Below are 18,654 nucleotides of genomic sequence, written 5' to 3'. Positions count from 1 at the left end.
TAGAGTTGATCACAAAATCAAGAAACATATTCTCGTTGATTGAATTTCAATATGTAAATTATGTGATTTTGTTATAAAAATAAAAATAACTAAACTAAGATTTGTTCCTTAATTTGAAGCACCCTATAAGTATTGATTGTGCTAAGTGCTAACCCTCTGTCATTGGAAATCAGAAGTTGAGAACTGCCACTTTCAAAAAAAGAAGTTGAGAACTGCAAGTCTGCAACAATGGACCTCAAAAAATCACTTCGGTGCCAAACAGACGTTGCGCTCAGCATCACAAAGCACTTGTTCTCAAAACAAGAGTATCAGGACAAGAACCTCATCTTCTCCCCCTTGTCTCTTCACGTTGCTCTTAGCGTCATGGCCACCGGTTCAGCAGGCGACACACTCCAAGAGCTTCTTTCCTTTCTCCGATTTGACTCCATCGACGACCTCACCACCTTCTTCTCCCATCTTAACTCCACCGTGTTCTTTGACGCTGCCGCCGCCGCTGCTGCTACATCTTCACACCGTCTTTCTTTTGCAAACGGAATGTGGGTTGATAAATCACTTTCAATTTCCCATTCTTTCAAACAACTTGTAGCCACTCATTACAAAGCTAGTCTCGCTTCACTTGATTTTTGGAAGGTACTATCACTTTTTCAGGAACATCTTAATTTTTTCATTTAACTGGATAATTCATCTAACTGAAGCAAAAAAAAAATGATCTGATTTTGAAGGATGGTGATCAAGCGCGCCGTAAAGTGAACTCGTGGGTTGAAAAAAAGACGAATGGTCTTATCACAGAGATTCTTCCTCCCCGGAAACAGGATGAGTTAACCCGACTTGTCTTTGCAAATGCACTCTACTTCAAGGGCGAGTGGGAAAACAAGTTTCTTGATCCAGTTTACACATACGATTATGATTTTCACCTCCTTAATGGTACTTCAGTCAAGGTTCCCATCATGGCCACTGATAAGAAGATGCAATTCGTTAGCGTTTTTGATGGTCTTAAAGTCCTCCGTCTTTCTTATAAGCAAGGTATAGATAAAGAGCGTTAATTCTCCATGTACATTTTTCTTCCGGACGCAAAAGATGGACTGCCGTATTTAATTGAAAAGATGGCTTCAGAATCTAGTTTCTTAAAAGACAAGTTTCCTCAGCAAGAAGTGCGAGTATGGAAGTTCAAGATTCCAAAATTCAAGATTTTTTTTTCGCTTGAAGCTTCTAACGTGTTGAAGGAGTTAGGAGTGGTTTCGCCTTTCTCTGATGCGAATTTTACAAAATTGGTGGACTCACCTTCGGATGAATTATACGTTGATAGCATGTATCACAAAGCTTCCATTGAGGTGAATGAAGAAGGCACTGAAGCTGCAGTGGCCAGTTCATGGAGAGGGAGAGCAGAGGGTATGACCCTCCCTGCTGGTATAGATTTTGAAGCAGACCACCCTTTCCTCTTCTTGATCCGAGAAGATTTGACCAGAACAATCATCTTTATTGGGCAAGTGCTCAATCCTCTTGATGGAGCAGACCCGCCGGTGAACAAGGTTAGCAATTTTGTATTTTGTGATTAGTAAGTTCATATGGGAAAGTTACAATTGGGATGTGCATTATATAATCAGGTCCTTCATTATTTGTTACTTGAATTTTAGCAATTGAGTTGATGTGTGGGGTTTGAGAATCAATAGAACACGGTCAAGTTTGAAGTTTAAAAGAACTCAACATTATGTCTTACATTACATAATTTCTTCTTTAAGTGAGAATGGAAATAAAGACAGTCTACACCTGGTGTGTTGTTGCATTATTGTATTGTCTATATATATACTACATGTATAGTTTCATTTTGTTATGTTTTAAGCATTTGAGTTACTCTTATACATAAATTGTAGGAGGAAATAAGAGCAAAAAGCCATGCTCGATTTTTCCAGCTTATAGGCAAAAAAAAGGGATGCTAAGGAGGAGGAACAATCTAGTGATTTTGGACCGGAGGTGAATGGGGAGAAGGATGATGAAGGTGCCGACGACAATGATAAGCATGACGTTCCACGAAAGAGGAAGATGGTTCAACCAAAGAAAAAGAGGTCAAGAAAGGATAAGTAGCTCCATGAAATTGTTACATGCTCTCATAGTCTCATGTGTTAATATGTTGGAGCATTATTAGATTTACTAGTTTTTTTCTTGTTGGTGCATACTGCAAAGTCAATATTAGTGGGTTAAAACCTGTTATAGAACAAATATCTTATGTATTATTTTGTGATGCCCTTAAATATTTGGTTGATTTCTTTTTTAGTAAATATTTGGTTGATTTCTTTTTTTTGGTAAATATTTGTGCTTTTTAATTATTCAGTGACAGAAATATAGGTCCGTCAATATCTTAGTTACGAATTTCATCGTTTAGTTACTAAATTAATGGTGGTCTTTATTAATTTAGTACTGAATAAGGCTAGGGACGACTCCGTACCTATCACTAAGTTGTGACAGACACCAAATTTCATTACAAATCATTAGCGACAAGGCTTTTTAGGTTTTTATTTTCTTAAGAATGCCAAAATAAATGAAAGTCAGTGGATTACTTTTTTTTGAAACCAACTTAGTGGATTACGAAAGTAAAACAATATTATGGTTGGTCGAATTATTAATGTGTTCCTTTTTCTTCCATGTCCACTCAAATTATGTCCACTAGATTTCTCTCTAGTCAAAATTACCTCTATCTTCGGACGACACCGAGTTCCGTCGTCCACCTTCACCGCTCTACCGTCGGCTGTCTTTTGATCTCGTGTCGGCATCGATGAACCAAAACAATGTATGGCTTAGGTTTTCATTTTGATTCTTTGTCATATAGCTAATGATTTTTGTAATGAAATTTGGTGTCGGTCACAAGAAATACAATCCTAAGCCACATATTTCAACATCATCTCAAACATTTCCTTATTCGATCATATGTTCTGTCAAGCATGATTATTTACTAGTGTCTCACGAATTATGATAAGCATAAGTCATCCACGGCTTGAACCATTTAAAAGTTTTGAGTCTTTAAATTCATTCCAATTCTATCCAAGAAATTAAAAAAGTTTACTCTTCAACTTTTTTGTAGAAATGTTTTTGCATTCTAAGATCATGTTGGATCCTCTTCTTCCTCACTTTAAGGAAGATAGATGCTGACTTCCTTGCTAGGTATGCTTCTTCCTTTCCATCCGAATTGAAGAGGTGTTGGTAGAGGTTGTTTCGTTAGTGATTGTGGATGTATTGGCGTCTATGCCTTCTTTCAAAAAAAAACTGCACCCCTAGAGCTGAAAAATTAATGGAATAACCCGATCAGGAGGATCCTCAAGAACAGTGACCGCACACTGAGCATCAGCTTCCCGAGAAATATGTCTAAGTTGAATCTCTAAATCCCGGTCCAACAAGTGTCGCACAGCCGCAAAATCACTAACATGAACATAACGCTTATACCGCCCATCCATAAGCGTCCCCACATGCCTTCTTCCATTTAATCAATCTTTTTGGTTTCTTTAAAATATATATTATATATATATATATATATATATATATAAAAGTTAAAAATAAATGCAACAAGATTTGTGCCCAAAAAAAACTACGACAAGATTTGATTTAAATTTCAAGATTTGACAACAAAATATAGATAAAAGGTAAAAATAAAGACAACAATGGATTATGAAGCTGCCTATAAATAGTCTTGTTCCTGTCTCTCTCCTACATTCGAAGCTGAGACTGCAACAATGGAATGTGGATTCTCCGCTGTGTTCTCCGACGCTGCTACTTCTTCACATTGTCTTACTTTTGCCAACGGAATGTGGGTTCATGAATCGCTTTCAGTTAAGCGTTCTTTCAAACAGCTTGTGGCCACTCATACAAGGGCACTCTCAATTCAGTTGATTTTCAGAACAAGGTACATTCCCTTTTTCATCAGCATCTTCATTTTTCATTTAATTGGAAAATTCATCTACCAGTTTCTTTTAATTGCTATTTAGGGACTTGGAATTTCTGCTGTTGAACTGCTTAAAGAAAATATAATTGATTGAAATTCTGTGGTTTTGAAGGGTGATGAAGTGTGCCATGAGGTGAATTCATGGGTTGAAAGAGAGACAAAGGGGCTTATCACAGAGCTTTTGCCTTCCAAGGCAGTAGACAACTTAACCATGCTTGTGTTTGCAAATGCCCTCCACTTCAAGGGCGAGTGGAAAAACAAGTTTCTTGATCCCCTTTACACAAAGAATTCTGATTTTCACTTGCTTAATGGTACCACAGTCAAGGCTCCCTTCATGACTAGCCAGAAGGAGACGCAGTACGTTAGGACTTTTGATGGTTTCAAAGTCCTCCGTCTTTCTTATAAGCAAGGTAGAGATAAAGAGCGTCGATTCTCCATGTGCATTTTCCTTCCGGATGCAATAGATGGACTGTCGTCTTTAATTGGAAAGTTGGCTTCACAATCTGGTTTCTTGAAAGGCAAGCTTCCTCGGCGAAAAGTAAGAGTAGATGATTTCAAGATTCCGAAATTCAAGATTTCGTTTGCACTTGAAGCTTCTACTGTGCTGAAGGAGCTGGGAGTGATTTCGCCTTTCACTAAAACGGATGCGGATTTTACAAATATGGTGGACTCTCCTTCTGATGAATTATATGTTGCTAACTTGTATCATAAAGCTTCTATTGAGGTAAATGAACAAGGCACTGAAGCTGCAGCAACCTCTTCATGGAGAGCGATACTAGAGTGTTGTCCCTCTCCTGGTGGTATTGATTTTGTAGCTGATCACCCTTTCCTCTTCTTGATCCGAGAAGATTTGACCGGAACTGTCCTCTTCATTGGGCAGGTGCTCAATCCTCTTGATGGAGCAGCCACGTCGCTGAAGAAGGTCAGCACCGTTGTATTACTGTATTATCATTATACTGCAAGTATGATTTCATTTTATTATGTTTTAAGCATTTGAGTTACTCTTATGTATAAAATGTTTCAGGAGGATTTGAAAGCAGAACACCTTGCCCGCATTTTAGGCAATGATGGAGAGGAGGAAGATGAAGGTGATGGCGACGATGATGATAAGCCTAAGGTTCCACCAAAGAAGAAAAAGAGGTCAAGAAAGGATTAGTAGCTCCATGTTGCAGCATTATTAGATTTCCTAGTTTTGTCTTGTTGGTGCATACTTACTACATAGTCGAATTCAAGCTCCATGTCATAGAATTTCTATGCGTTTTATATGAGCTGAACTACTTAATTGGGAAGGATTAGTATTGCAAATTTAGTTAACATGCAGTAGTGTTCCTAGTGATCGTACCCGACTCAACCAGTATTGTCTCAGTGGAGGATACTTGGTTTAAACAAACAAAAAAGTTTAACATGCTTGGGGTTCTAGACCAGAACACTTGTTGATTCAAAAGCTTAGGTCTCCTTGCAATCAAAAGTCTCCTGTTTCTTCCAGCAGCCAATTACTAAGGTTGTTTTGGTAAAATATTAGCACAATTATTACAACTCTGATGCAGTATGAAGGAGAAATTGAAGTTCCCAGTTCCTCAGAATATGGTTAATGTACTTGACTACTTGCCTAAGCACATGTTTCTTAGATTATGAAAGGCCTTTCTTCCCTTTTCTGATTAGTGAGTAGCCATTCCTGCGTATTTGTTGAAAATATGCAGTAGTGTTACTGTCTTCAGAGTTGTCAAACCAATATTCTTTTTATTCATCTGTTTCTAGGTGGAAACACGCTGGTATCTCAATTCATCTTTTTATCTAACATGTTGGACTTTGCAAAACAGGGATTTTGAGTGTTGTTTATTTGAACATCTGGGAGGCTGAGAGGGCAATTTAACTCCATAATCAAGGAACTGAAACATTTTTGTTATTATTAACAACATATGCAACTACTTCCTAGAGAAACCAATACAATTTTATATGCCTATTAGATAGTAAATGGTACTTGATTATCTATCTCTTCTTTCCAATATGCAAAACATCTTGTCATGAATGTTTATCTATCATAATTCATAACATCAATTCTGATCCTTCTAAGATATATCATATAATATATTTCAGTACTAGCCGAATAACGATTGTGTCACACATCATGTACGTGTATGACACTAGTATAGGGTATAGAGAGAGAGAGAAAATCAAGATTCATACTAGAATCATATGCCGTTGGATTTGAGAATATTGGAATATTCTTTTATTTAATGGTTAGGATTAAATGATAATAAAAAGGATAAAAATGTAAGCAAGTCAAATGACTAAAGAGTAAAGACTGTTTGGGTATCCATTTGGTGCAAATAGACATTCATTTACTCACACTTTAAGACAAAAAGTGAACGAAACCTATAAATTGAGCAGAAAGTTCATTTACACTAGATTTTCTGCCCGTGCGTTGCACGGCGGAATTTACTATTATTTAATTATATAAGCGAAAATAATATTTATAAGTAAATCAATTTTTTTGAAAGAAATCCCAATTATAATAAGAAATGATTAGATTATTTAAAGTCAAACAGAGATATGTCAACCTTAAAGACTCCAAAATAAAACATTAACATGCACAATATTTCAATTCAATTTCTATTAAAATCAAATTGAATGTATTTTAATGTAAAATATTTCTCCCTGTATGAACTTGTAGAACCAATCATATAAAAGTATAAAAGATATGAATCTACATTTTAATATTTCACCCCGTATGAACCTGTAGAACCAATCGTATAAAAGATAGGAATCTACATTTTAACACAAATACAATTTCATATAAAAGTAACTATAGGAACTTAAAGGGGAAAACAAAACGTTGGGGCTCATGCTTGAAGTGCATGTTGTTGTGTCATCTGCATCTCTCATTTCGCATTCCCTGTAGTGTATATCTGGACTGCATCTCTCATTATAAACATATATTATTGGCATTGTTGCTGAAAAAAAGTGATGAAACACCAATTCAATTAAACATCCACAAAATAAGAAATACATGTATTTCTTGTATTGGTTCCAGGAAGAATACAACATGATACATTGAAAATCATCCTCATCTTGCTCATCAGGTTCTGATACATCACCAAAACCATGCACATTCAAAGACTTAAAACGCATCATGCCAGGTTCCATTTCAATATACTCATCTTCAGAATAAACACACCATGAACTCCAAATTCTGAAAATTTTCTATCACATGAAGATTGCTTTTCATCCAGATCCTCTTGTCTTTCCTCTCTCGTAATAAGCTTCAGAATCTCAGGTTCAAATCCTTCACCGAAAATTTTGCCACCCAGGAATTGATATGAAATCGAATCATCAATTTTGTCACTGTTGCCCCAGATTAGATCACTTTTCATCAAATGATTCTGACTCTGAATCAAAATAGTAGTGGAAGGGGGATGAAAAGTGCTCTTGAACAGATTCCTCTTCTTCTTCTTGAGCTGCTACACTGACTTTCTCTGAATCAAGCTCTGAAATGAGAAAAAAAAACCAATTCACCAATCTGTGAGAATAAAGATTATTTCACCAGTTCTCTATAATTCTTCCAAATATTTCTTCCATTTTACATAAACATATGGGGCTTATCAAAAAAAAAAACATAAACATATGGGAGAAGAAAAGTCAGGTCTCCCTTCTCATATGACAAAATTAGTAAAACAGATAATAAAGAAGAAAACACATACTTAATAAGAGTATTACAGGTACAATAAAATATCTCTGCTAAATACATAAGCACGGAAATAAGAATTAATTTTTATATCAGTTTTAAATTTTAGCATTAATTTAAAAAAAAAAGAGTTTTAACATGAAATTATTAACATTTACAATCCCTGTGGGATTTTTACCTTATAATTTGACAAAATATAAATATACATAGCATAACCAAGAACTAAATCTAACAATTTCAAATCTAAGCATGTTTATCATCATCTGGATGCGCTTATTTCAAAAGAAGGGTGTAAAGTAAAATGCAATTCCATGGTTATATGATCCACAAAGAACCACTAAGCTTCTTCACATCTCCAGAGCCACAGACCACTGACCAGGAATAGGGAAAGGAGCCACAGACCATTTGGTCAGCTCCAGCACATCATCTTTCTTGAAATATTAGGAAAAACTAACTGCTGCATTAACTCGCTGTTTTTACCATTCTAGGACCTGGTTAAAAATATTAGGAAAAATATTATTAAAATTCAAAAGCTGGTATCAATAATCATTAACCAAAAGCAAACACAAAATGTGGGAAGATAATGCATTTGGGGTTGACATATCAACTAATTGGGGCTTTTTGGAGAAGACATGCAAAAATTGCGGAATTTACAACATTTTACACTAAAATATTAAGATCCATTATATTAGATAGAAGATCATAACAACAATTCAAAAAGTCACACTATAAGAACACTCAATTCAAGAATAGAAATGTCACATTGTAGAAGCATTCTTGAAGCTTTATCCAAAATCTCAAATGTTTTCTTAAATATAATGTGAAACTCAACATTTAATATCAAATTGCTCACATCAAATCAAAAAATAACATTAAAGAACCAATTAGGTGAATTTTACTTATGAAACAACAGATAAAACCCCATCTATATATAAACTATTTTGACAGTAACATTAAATGCCTCACCATTGTAGCCATATAAAATTTCTATCATGTTTAACTTGCAATCTATAAAATATAAATCTTTTAATAGAAAATCAAAAATAAAGAAAAGGGAGAGAATATTTCATTAAAAAGGTAAACAACTTACTTCAGCATCAACCACAATTAAACTGCTCATTATCAATGTTATCCCAAAACTGTTTGATCCTGGTAGTTTACCGAATTACCGTCTGTTATTACAATTGATAAATTTAGCCCTGCATGAGAAACATAGAACACATAAAACAAATAAAAATTTAAAATTCACATAAAATTTATCAAAGCAGATTCATAGAAAGGAGACTAACAGGAATATCTCTAGCTTCAAGAGTCAAACCTCTTCAAAAATCCATCAATACTACTCGTCATGGACATGATTTCACTTAGAAAAGAAACTGTCTGTATCAGAATCAGACGTTCAAATAGCAGTAACTTTATTAGGGGGCCTGAAACATTGATCAAACTAAAGTTTCAATACACAAATTATTGACTAAATATATAATAGAAACAAAAAACTAACAGAAAAAGAACCATAATTTGTACAGTCGCGTTCAAATAGTAGAACCATAATTCATCATTGAAACATTTTCTTATCAGGTATTCAACACCAGATAAAAACCAGTAATGAAAATCATGGGTAGAGTCCTATTTGAAAGCAAAAAAATGTGTAGAAAGATAACCATATGAAGATTAAGAGTAAATCTAACGTAATATTTGAAACAAATCAGACATAAGACTATAAAGGGCGATATAATAGCAACAAAATGTCAGGTAATGAATTAGATGGAGGATGACAGAAAATAGGAAGCCAATGTGAAAAATATGAAATCTGAAGTAAATTTGTTTTTAAAAGATTTTTTTAATTTAAATTGAAGAAGGATCTGATATTTTAAGAGGATAAAATAAATTTGAGAAGGAAATTTGTTACATTGAAAAACTTTTAAAAAACGGTTACTAATATTTTATTAATTATTATTCAAATAAAAATTAGTATTAAATTATATTTAATATTTTTAGATTAATTATATTTCAGATTAACAATTATTTAAACTATTAAAAGTGAAAAGAAGGAAAAAAGTGACGTTTTTTTTTAAACTGAATTGAAGTAATGTTTGTTGATAATATTATGAGGTTACAGGGGTAGTTTGGAACATATGAAAAAAGAGTCAAAAGGAGAATTGATTGATGGTATTAATTGCATAGTAAACCGAGAAAGTAATAATTTTGGAGCATAATTCACATGTTGAGTTCAAAGGATATAGCAAGCCTCATTAAAGATTTTAATTGAAATCAGGAAGAGTGAGAGAAGAGCTTGTAGAATGCCATGTGGAATTCCACTAAGTCTAAGATTGCATGAGAGAGCAGAATGCTTGGACACATCAGCATTTAGGTCTTTGAACCTTTGTTCTTTTAATAGTATTATTTAGTATTATTGATGATTGATTGATTACACTCAATTTGCATCCAAATAGACAATAACTTGATCAGCTGTAAATAAATAGTGAGGATTGCTATTTTGCCGCCTTGCAGTTTTCTTGCCATCCAATTTCCTTTGCTGCATTGCAGATATTAGGAAACGTGGAATGCTGAAGTTCTGTGTGTTCTATTGTAAAAGGAAGCGTTGATGGCTCAAAAATAGCACAAGTGTGTTACAAAAATCCTGCTACAATTGATTTGACAGCTAGAGCTATTCTGGAAACAAGTTTCCGTGTGTAGTTTTTATGTGCCAAAATTAATTCTGGAGAAAACAAGCTGATGCCAACATATTATAAATCAAGAGATAACCCGTATTTTAAAATATTCATCCTCAGTCTAAACAAAAGGAAGTGTTACCACTTACCTCCTCTGCCGATTTATTATATACATTGAAAATAAAATGTTAATAGACGCTGGCAAAAGATATGCATCAAATGTAATAATTCATTTAACTGAAACTTGTGTCATACAATTGAAAAGTACCCCTCGAATGACCAACTCATCTAAGCATCTATGATCACTTAACATCTGTGTTTTGCAAATTTTTATAACTCTTTCTTGTCATTCAGGACCAAACGGATCTGCCTTGACAAGATAGTAATTGAACTTTTGCATAAAGCAACAAATGTATTTGTTCACAATTTTTTTTCTATAAGGAGATATTTTATAGGGATGAATGTTTACCAAATAGTAAGAGAAATACAAAAAATTCAATGGACTCAGTCATGATGACTCTAACAACAGTGTTCAATCTTTGGCCACCAATCGCACATACTTGTTCTCAATTGCAAATCTGGAGCTGGAATTGATCTGTAAGCACACACATTTCATAAGGAAATCCATAATAGTATTATTAAAGGGCAAATTAACAGAAACACAACCTAGTTGATGGCCTTACCTTCTGCTCAAGTGTCTCACTCAATTCAGTTTCATTGACTACAATCCCAGACTCCTGGAGTGCTTTGAAGACAGCTTTTCTCAGTTTCTTCATCTTCAAAGTTCCATCAGGATGCTGTCACAAGCAAAACAATAAGCGCATTTAAGTGTTGTATGAAAATAAGATGCATACATAGACCAACTTAGCAATCTCATTAATACTAATATGTATGAATGCAGAATCTATAATTGCCTCCATCTTAAAAGCCATTGACTCTATATGATCCAATCCACATCATAGATAACATTAAGCATAAATCAAGAGACTATAACATTCCGAAATTCTAAACACTTACGGATTTCAAGGCTGATTTGATAAACTTTTTCCATTTGATTTTACTTTTGACAGCACTTGTACCGTTAGGTTCGGATTTCCCTTCTTTTTTCAAGTTGCCCTCCCCCGTGACCTTGTCACCCTGAATTACTTCCCCATTTCCCATGTCAACTGATGTGTCATTCCTGCTTTTCTTAGTGAGTTCACCCTCCAATGCTCCAAGTTTCCTCTTTTTCTTTTCGGAAGAAACTTCATTCACTGCTTTCAAGTCATTTAGTTTAGAAGACTCTTGCAATTTCGGCTGCTCTGCACTTTTGTCATCTCTTGCCTCATCATTAGGAGCAGTCTCCACTGCAGCCTTTGCATCAGGGACAGATTTGTCAGCCTGGACTGGCTGTTGCTTTGAAGCAAGGAATGCTCGGGCTTTTACCCTGTGTTTCTTTCCATCCGCATGTAGAAGAAGCGCTTGCTTACTTGTAGCTTTTGTATTGCAAAGACTGCAAAGTCACAACCACGTCGTAATAAATCAGATAATCATGAGGGTGACAGAAAAACTAAGAGAAATTCTTTCTGAATGAAGATTTTGGGCATCAAGACTAAGCACAGTTCCTCTCCAACTTTTTTACTGTAAATAGTTTCAGTCTCTATAATAAGCTGTTTTTGGCACTTGAAACTCAATATCATAACCTCACAATCATAAACTGTTTACTAGTATGCACTTTCACAAAGACCTCTATCCAAAAGGGTCTGCAGGCTACTAATCAGTTGAAGTTAATATCAGTAGCAGCTGAAAGTATCCTATTAGAAAGAAATATTACTCAAGAATCTATAAGTTCAAAAAAATCATGGTGCAACTATATGAATTGTATTATACTTAAACATCAAACCTGCCCCCTTACATGCTTCAACAGAAACAATAGGTAAAAGCTGCACATTCAACTCAGTACCCTTGAAACTTCTACAATACACACGGCTAGTTTTTTACATCTTATGTTTACATTACACAAAATTAAAAGGTTTGAACGATTATCTTGTCATCTTGATGATCCCATGAAACATAGACATGATAAGACAACTCAAATGTAAGGAGTGAGGACTTTGAAGTTTAATTCCCATCTGAACAGGATATGTGGACAATGATAATTATGTTTCTCGCCTATGACATTTTGAAAACATAAAATGCAGCATCTTGATTGGCATTTAATCTCAATATGAGCACTCTGACTACCATGGAAGTGTATCCTATAGAGGTACATACCTACAGAACCATGGAGGCCGTTCAGATAATCCCACATTAATATCAACTTCAGGCTTTTGCTTGCTATCTTTGTTAGGCTTGGCAGCTGCATTGTTCACAGTTTTGCCTTGGCCTTTTGGACCATACTTTTCCTGGAAATCAAAGTAAAAAAAATTGGCTGAGGGAAATAAGATGGTTACGTATTTCTAAAAACTTACATGAAAATTCATTATGCTGGAAAAAGTACAGGTAAACCAAAAGAATACAATGTAGCCATGCTAAAAAGTGAGACATGAGAAAAAAAAATTATGCCCATTAGCAGACATGAGTAGAAGACCTTAAGGTATTGAAAAAGGTAAGTAAACAATCTCAACTTGAGGAGAACAATGATACAACAACAACAACAACAACAAAAGCCTTATCCCACTAACTGAGGTCGGCTACGTGGATAACACTACGCCAATTGACATCAATCAAAAACCAGATTATAAGGAATATTCTTGAGGAAAACAATGATATGATAAAGAAATTATAATACTCTGAAGAAGCTACCCTGGCCACATTGAGCAAATCAAAGAACTAGCACTGAGTAAACTCCATCCATCCATGAATACAGGTACCCATTTTCACAAAATTCATAAATATCGTCAATTTACACTCGAAGAAGTGTTAAAACATGAAAATTGAAAACCCATGCAGCATTCCCAAATCAGAATGAATAAAAGCGAGACCCATTAAGAAGAAAGTGAGAATGAGAGACGCACTGCTTCTGTAATGCACTGAGTGTGATCCTGAACGGTGTCACGCCCGAAAATTTGGCCACAGTCAATGCACGACAACTGCATAACATCAAAAAAATGAGAATTGGATCAGCTTGTGAAGTGAATGAAGATTGATTAATAGAGAGATTGAATTAGAACCTTGTAAGCGGAACATGTTCGGAAGTGGCTAGGTAACTTGGGCTTTTTGAGGTTGTCGCCACAATCTTCGCATTGGAACCAAACCATGGTAGAGAGAATGATAGTTCTGGTTTTGCAATTTGGGGTTTAAGCCGGCTAGGGTTTTGCGTTTTATGCCAGGCAGCTACTTGTCTTTCTCCCTTCACTTGGTCTAACTAGTTTATTGAGGATGGTGGACACATTTTTTTTTACTTTCCTTTTTTTATTAAATCTTTTACCACATTACTTAATAGGGGTGTACATGAGTCGAGTCAACCGGATTTATCCGGTCGATCCGACCCAATTCGAAGACAAAAGCTTCGTTGGGTTTGGGCTTGCGGGTCAATTTGGATTTAAATTGTGTAAATTCTTTTTAGAGGAGAACGTGAAAAGCTAGGAATGGATGAGACAATTCAAAGAGACGGCTTTTCAGAGTTGTGCGAATCTAGGAGAAGATTTTTCAGTCATGTTTCTAGTCTTTACCCTATTTGCCTAGTTCTTATAAACTCTGATTCATTAATTTGCTGGTCTTCCTTTCAACGGCTCTATGGTTTTGCTTTTAACTGCGTCTTTGAATGAGCTTTGGGCTGAGTAAGTAGATTGTAATATGTTCAAGCATGAATTGTAACCTCGTTCATGGGCTCAGCCCTTTAATGAAAGTTTCACCTTTGACAAAAAAAAAAAAGCAAATTGATTTCTGATTTAGAAAAGTGGAAACCAATTCAAACTATACCCAATTGTCATATTTTTTTATCCACTTGTGCTATTAATTACTTATTTCCGAGTTTGAGCGGAGAGAAATCTATTATCAAACTCAATTCTTATGATTTTTTAATCTCTCAAACCCTAAGCCTCTAACCCCATCCTTGATCATTCGTCCCTTTTTCAACCAGACAACCACCGTGCCATTTGTTTGGTTGTATCTTAGTAGAAAAGTCTCAATAAGGGCTCGTTTGGCACGCCGTATTAGGCATGATAGTATAAGCTTATACAATACATTATGAGTTTATCCATTGTTTGGTGATGACATTGTATTGTATAAGCTTATCCATCAAAGTCCCCTTATACGTTAAAATGACGTATTATTTAATCCATCATGTGAGTGATGGATAAGGCATGATAAGGTTGTGACGTATAAGTCACCATCACCACCACCCTCTATTGCTGCCAACTTACACCACCATTGGCACCACCACCACCACCACCACCATCCGATCACCGCCGCCGCCGCCACCACCGCCCTACCGTCACCACTGGTGTTGCCACCGCCGCCGCCGCCGCCCTACCGCCACCACCACCATAATCGCCGCCACCACAACCCTATCGCCACCACCACCATAATCGCCGCCACCACCGACACCACAACCACCACCCTATCGCCACCACCACCACCACCACCATTGCCTCCACCCTCCACCGTCACCACCACCCTACTAAGCCGCCACCGCCTTACTACCACCACCACACCCTATCGTCGCCAACACCACAACCACCATCGCTGCCACCACCGCCACCACCGATGTTACCGCCACCACCACCGCCGCCCCCTACCGCCACCACAACCACCACCACCACCATTGCCTCCACCCTCCACTGTAGCCGCCACCGCCTTACCACCACCACCACCACCCTATCATCACCACCCCCACAACCACCATCGCTGCCACCACCACCACCAACCTATCTCCACTGTCACCACCACCGCCACCAACACCAACCTACCACCATTGCCACCACCACCACCAACCTACCACTACTTCCATCACCACCGCCACCACCGTTATAATCACCTCCATATTTGATTTTTATTTTATATCATTATTCAATACTTCATTAAACATAAAATTGCATTAATTTAAACGATATGGTAAATTATACAGTGTATGTCCAAACGCTGGATAGTATAAGAAAGTTATCAGGGCTTATACTATCAGGCCTAATACTATCAGGCCTTATACTATCAGGCCTTATACTATAGTCGGCCTTCAAACAACTTCTTGAGCTAATAAGCTTGTTGGATTCATTTCTAGATAGTTACTCTTGAAGCCTAATAGACACGCATCATGAAAGGTTTCAATTTTCAAACATGTGATTTTCAATCTCAAGGTTATAAAATTACCATGAAAATATTAAGGATAAATATCATAAATTTTAAATAATTAATATAATTAGAATTAATTAATTTGTCATGTAATAATTAAATTAAATTTAAAATGATAAATAAAATGATGTGATTGAATGTATGTATATTTTGAGTTATATGAGGAAAATTAACAACAAAACAGAAAGACTAGCTAATTGCATGCATATACAGAGATGCATAAGCAAAAGAAGGATGCCTTTTTCATACTTGACACGAAGCGTTTATTCTCCTCACCACACGAGCTAGACAATCTTCCGTATTATTCTTCTCATGTTGGACATGAATAATCTAAATAAACTGAACTTGGTCATCATGGTTCTAACACAGCAAATAACATCACATTCCCAAAACGTGCTAACATCCACCTGTGTGTGCAAAATACTCACAATCTGAAGACAATCAGTCATGCACACCACCCTCTAAACCTCAAGACCAACAACATGTTGAAGTCCCTGTTAGATTTATTTATAATTAATTATCTCTTTTGTTATGTGGATTAACATTATCAATTAATTAGAATATATTTTGTTTAGTCATTGTTTACATGGATTTTTGGTAAACAAATATCCTCTTAGTTCGACTAAAGGAAGTTTAGATTCAGGGTCCTTTTGAGAAAACGCTTTGCCAAAGTGTTGTGTGTCTGTAAGTGCTTTTTCGACAACAACGAGTTGGTTTAAACAGAACTGAATTTCATTAAGCACGGGTCAATTACAAAGAAATCACATACATCAAAATAACACAAAAGCTACAAGAGATAAGGATCTCGACAGGAAAATGCATAAAGGAACTGGGAATTAACAAGCTTAAATACAAGAAAACTAAAGTGTTGGTTCTGCAACATACTCCTTCATCATCACGTTTTGCTCCTTGAGTCTCATTGATGCGGACATTTGGAGCTTTTTGGTGAATTTTCAGAGTTTGAGTTGGGAACCCCTTCTTCTACTGCTGCTTCCTCTATTTATAGTTTTCTTTCTTCCCACGTTCTTGGCGGTTTTTCTTGAATGCATGATGGCTTCGTGGGTTTTGAATTTTGGCGCCTTACCCCACGTTTAGCCGGTGGTCTTCGCGCACGTGACTCTATTGCCACGTGGGTGGTCCTGAGTCGTGGGTAACCGTTGCTATTCGTGGCATCGTGGGTATATGCACGTGCTTGTAGTTGCTCGTTACTCGGTAACTGCCTCTTCCGTTAAGATGATCGAGATTCCTTCATCTGCTGAGTTTGTCGAGATATAGCTCTCACTAACTTGACTTTGAAGGACACCATGTGCTGAGTTGCCGATTTCGCCATAACCCTTTCTGTCGAGAACGCACCTTTGCACCATGATGTCGAGAATCGTAGTACTCGTAATTTTAGCTTAACAGTTGCCCCCCAAGAATGTTGGTTGTCGACTGCTTTAGCTTGAAGACACCAAGCATTTTTTGATCGCACCCGTTCAATTTCAACGATTCAAATACTTTGTGCTTTTGACCGTTCGATCCTCAGGTCCAATCGATAGCCATAACGTCTGCTGTCTTTCCACTAGCTGACAGTTATAGCCTTTTTAGGGCCATGATTTCATCTATGTCAGAAAGTTGAGAGGTGACATGAGTTAACTAATAAAATAATCACTTGGACCCCAAATTTTTATAAATTACTGCTCAATGCGGCCTGGGTTCCGTTTGCCCTTCTGCTTATAAATACCCTATTGGTAGTCCTCGTCCAAACTTTACTCTTTTCCTAAACCTTCAGCTTCTTCCCCCAAAGTTCTCACTTCGTCTTCTTCCATTTTTTCCTGGAGTACCTACCGTTTCCTTCAATGGCTTCCAATCCTGAGCAGACCATTCCGTTGGCCACTGAGCTTAAGCTGGATGAATCCAAGCGCGTGGCAATCCCGGAACCTCCCAACGAAGCAGAGAAGAGAGCTATCTGGAAATCCCAGGTACTCATTCCTTTCTCTGTTAATGGTACTTTACGCGCCATTTTGGGTCCTTTGAAAGTAGTGAAGCATGATAGGCCCAATAGTCTTCCTGAAGAACATGAGTCATTTCACCCTAGTGCTAGGGGAGAGGAGCTTATTTTGGCATTCCAACCCTCTTACCGTATGCCATTTCTTGCCGACCCAAAACGAGCCTTTCGTTCAGCTCCTCCTAACCCCTCTGCTAACGACAAAGCCTACCTGAAATGGTTAGATAGGGTTGAGGAAGACAAGAGGCAACACTGGAAGGATGTCGGGATTTTAGACTTGATTCAGTTGTCGAGATCACAAATCTCGTATAACCCTGCTATGCTACTGAGTGCACTTTATTTTTGGGAGAGGTCTACTAATTGCCTCCACGTTCCCTTTGGTATGATTACTCCCACCCTCTTGGACGTTGCTGCTATTACTGGATTATGGCCCATTGGTGACGATTATCACTCTGCATCTGCAGCTGCTAACCCCATTTCAATTCCTACTGACAATATTTCGTTTAGTCGATTTATTAAGGACCATTATGTCGAGAGTGGTGAGGTGTCTGATGTTGAACATGTCGCGTTCTTGCTGTACTGGCTGTCTGCTTATGTTTTTTGCACCAAGTCTTTGCGTATACCTGCCAAGCTTTTGCCCTTAGCCAATTTACTCCACGAGGGTCGACAACTCGCTATGGTTAGGCTTGTCCTTGGAAACCTTTATCAAATGCTGAATGAAGCTGTCGAGGATATCCGGAATACCAAGGCCATTTCTCTGAATGCGGCTGGACCTCTTTGGCTATTTCAACTTTGGTTAAATGCGGTCTTCGAATCTCTTCTGCCGGTACAAGATAATCCTCCCACTGTTTCTAACACCAGGATTGATGCCCACAGGCTCGAGACCCTGACCCCTGCTTATGATGCGTCGAGTTTTGAAGCTGATTTCAGAAAGTACTTTACCATGTTTCTCGAGCTGAAGCATTATCGTTCCAGTTTCTCTCCTTATAGCAAGGCTGTTCGTGGCCCTTTCTGGCTGAGGAATTCTTATCCTAATGCTTCTGATTCTGCATTGCCCAAAGAACATCACATCACACTCTGGAGGACCCTCTTATCTCCTAGGGTTTTA

General features: G+C 37.0%; 2 protein-coding genes, 1 long non-coding RNA gene and 1 pseudogene across 3 annotated transcripts; 2 read left to right on the top strand and 2 right to left on the bottom strand.

Moving 5' to 3' along the window:
• The first annotated feature begins 228 nt into the window (after positions 1 to 228).
• On the top strand, positions 229 to 2,082 carry LOC130713276 (serpin-ZX-like; annotated as a pseudogene).
• A 1,640-nt stretch (positions 2,083 to 3,722) lies between these two features.
• LOC130714640 (serpin-Z2B-like) lies at positions 3,723 to 5,622 on the top strand. Its single transcript, XM_057564561.1, has 3 exons — positions 3,723 to 3,892; positions 4,044 to 4,853; positions 4,956 to 5,622. Exons 2-3 carry the CDS (start codon positions 4,143 to 4,145, stop codon positions 5,085 to 5,087), a joined length of 843 nt encoding a protein of 280 aa, XP_057420544.1. The 5' UTR covers positions 3,723 to 3,892; positions 4,044 to 4,142; the 3' UTR covers positions 5,088 to 5,622.
• Positions 5,623 to 6,721: 1,099 nt separating this feature from the next.
• On the bottom strand, positions 6,722 to 9,104 carry LOC130713611 (uncharacterized). The gene is made up of 4 exons (XR_009010940.1): positions 8,906 to 9,104; positions 8,707 to 8,815; positions 7,993 to 8,107; positions 6,722 to 7,419 (listed from the first exon to the last, which is right to left on the bottom strand). It is a non-coding gene; the product is annotated as an uncharacterized LOC130713611 (long non-coding RNA).
• Positions 9,105 to 10,499: 1,395 nt separating this feature from the next.
• LOC130715721 (UBP1-associated proteins 1C) lies at positions 10,500 to 13,623 on the bottom strand. Its single transcript, XM_057565840.1, has 6 exons — positions 13,441 to 13,623; positions 13,285 to 13,359; positions 12,542 to 12,672; positions 11,306 to 11,780; positions 10,972 to 11,085; positions 10,500 to 10,883 (listed from the first exon to the last, which is right to left on the bottom strand). Exons 1-6 carry the CDS (start codon positions 13,525 to 13,527, stop codon positions 10,821 to 10,823), a joined length of 945 nt encoding a protein of 314 aa, XP_057421823.1. The 5' UTR covers positions 13,528 to 13,623; the 3' UTR covers positions 10,500 to 10,820.
• Positions 13,624 to 18,654: the final 5,031 nt, after the last annotated feature.

Source organism: Lotus japonicus, chromosome 4 (assembly GCF_012489685.1).
Source record: "Lotus japonicus ecotype B-129 chromosome 4, LjGifu_v1.2".
NCBI lineage: Eukaryota > Viridiplantae > Streptophyta > Magnoliopsida > Fabales > Fabaceae > Lotus > Lotus japonicus.
Note: the sequence above shows the minus strand (reverse complement) of the source record. Positions and strands in the feature narration are given on the sequence as shown.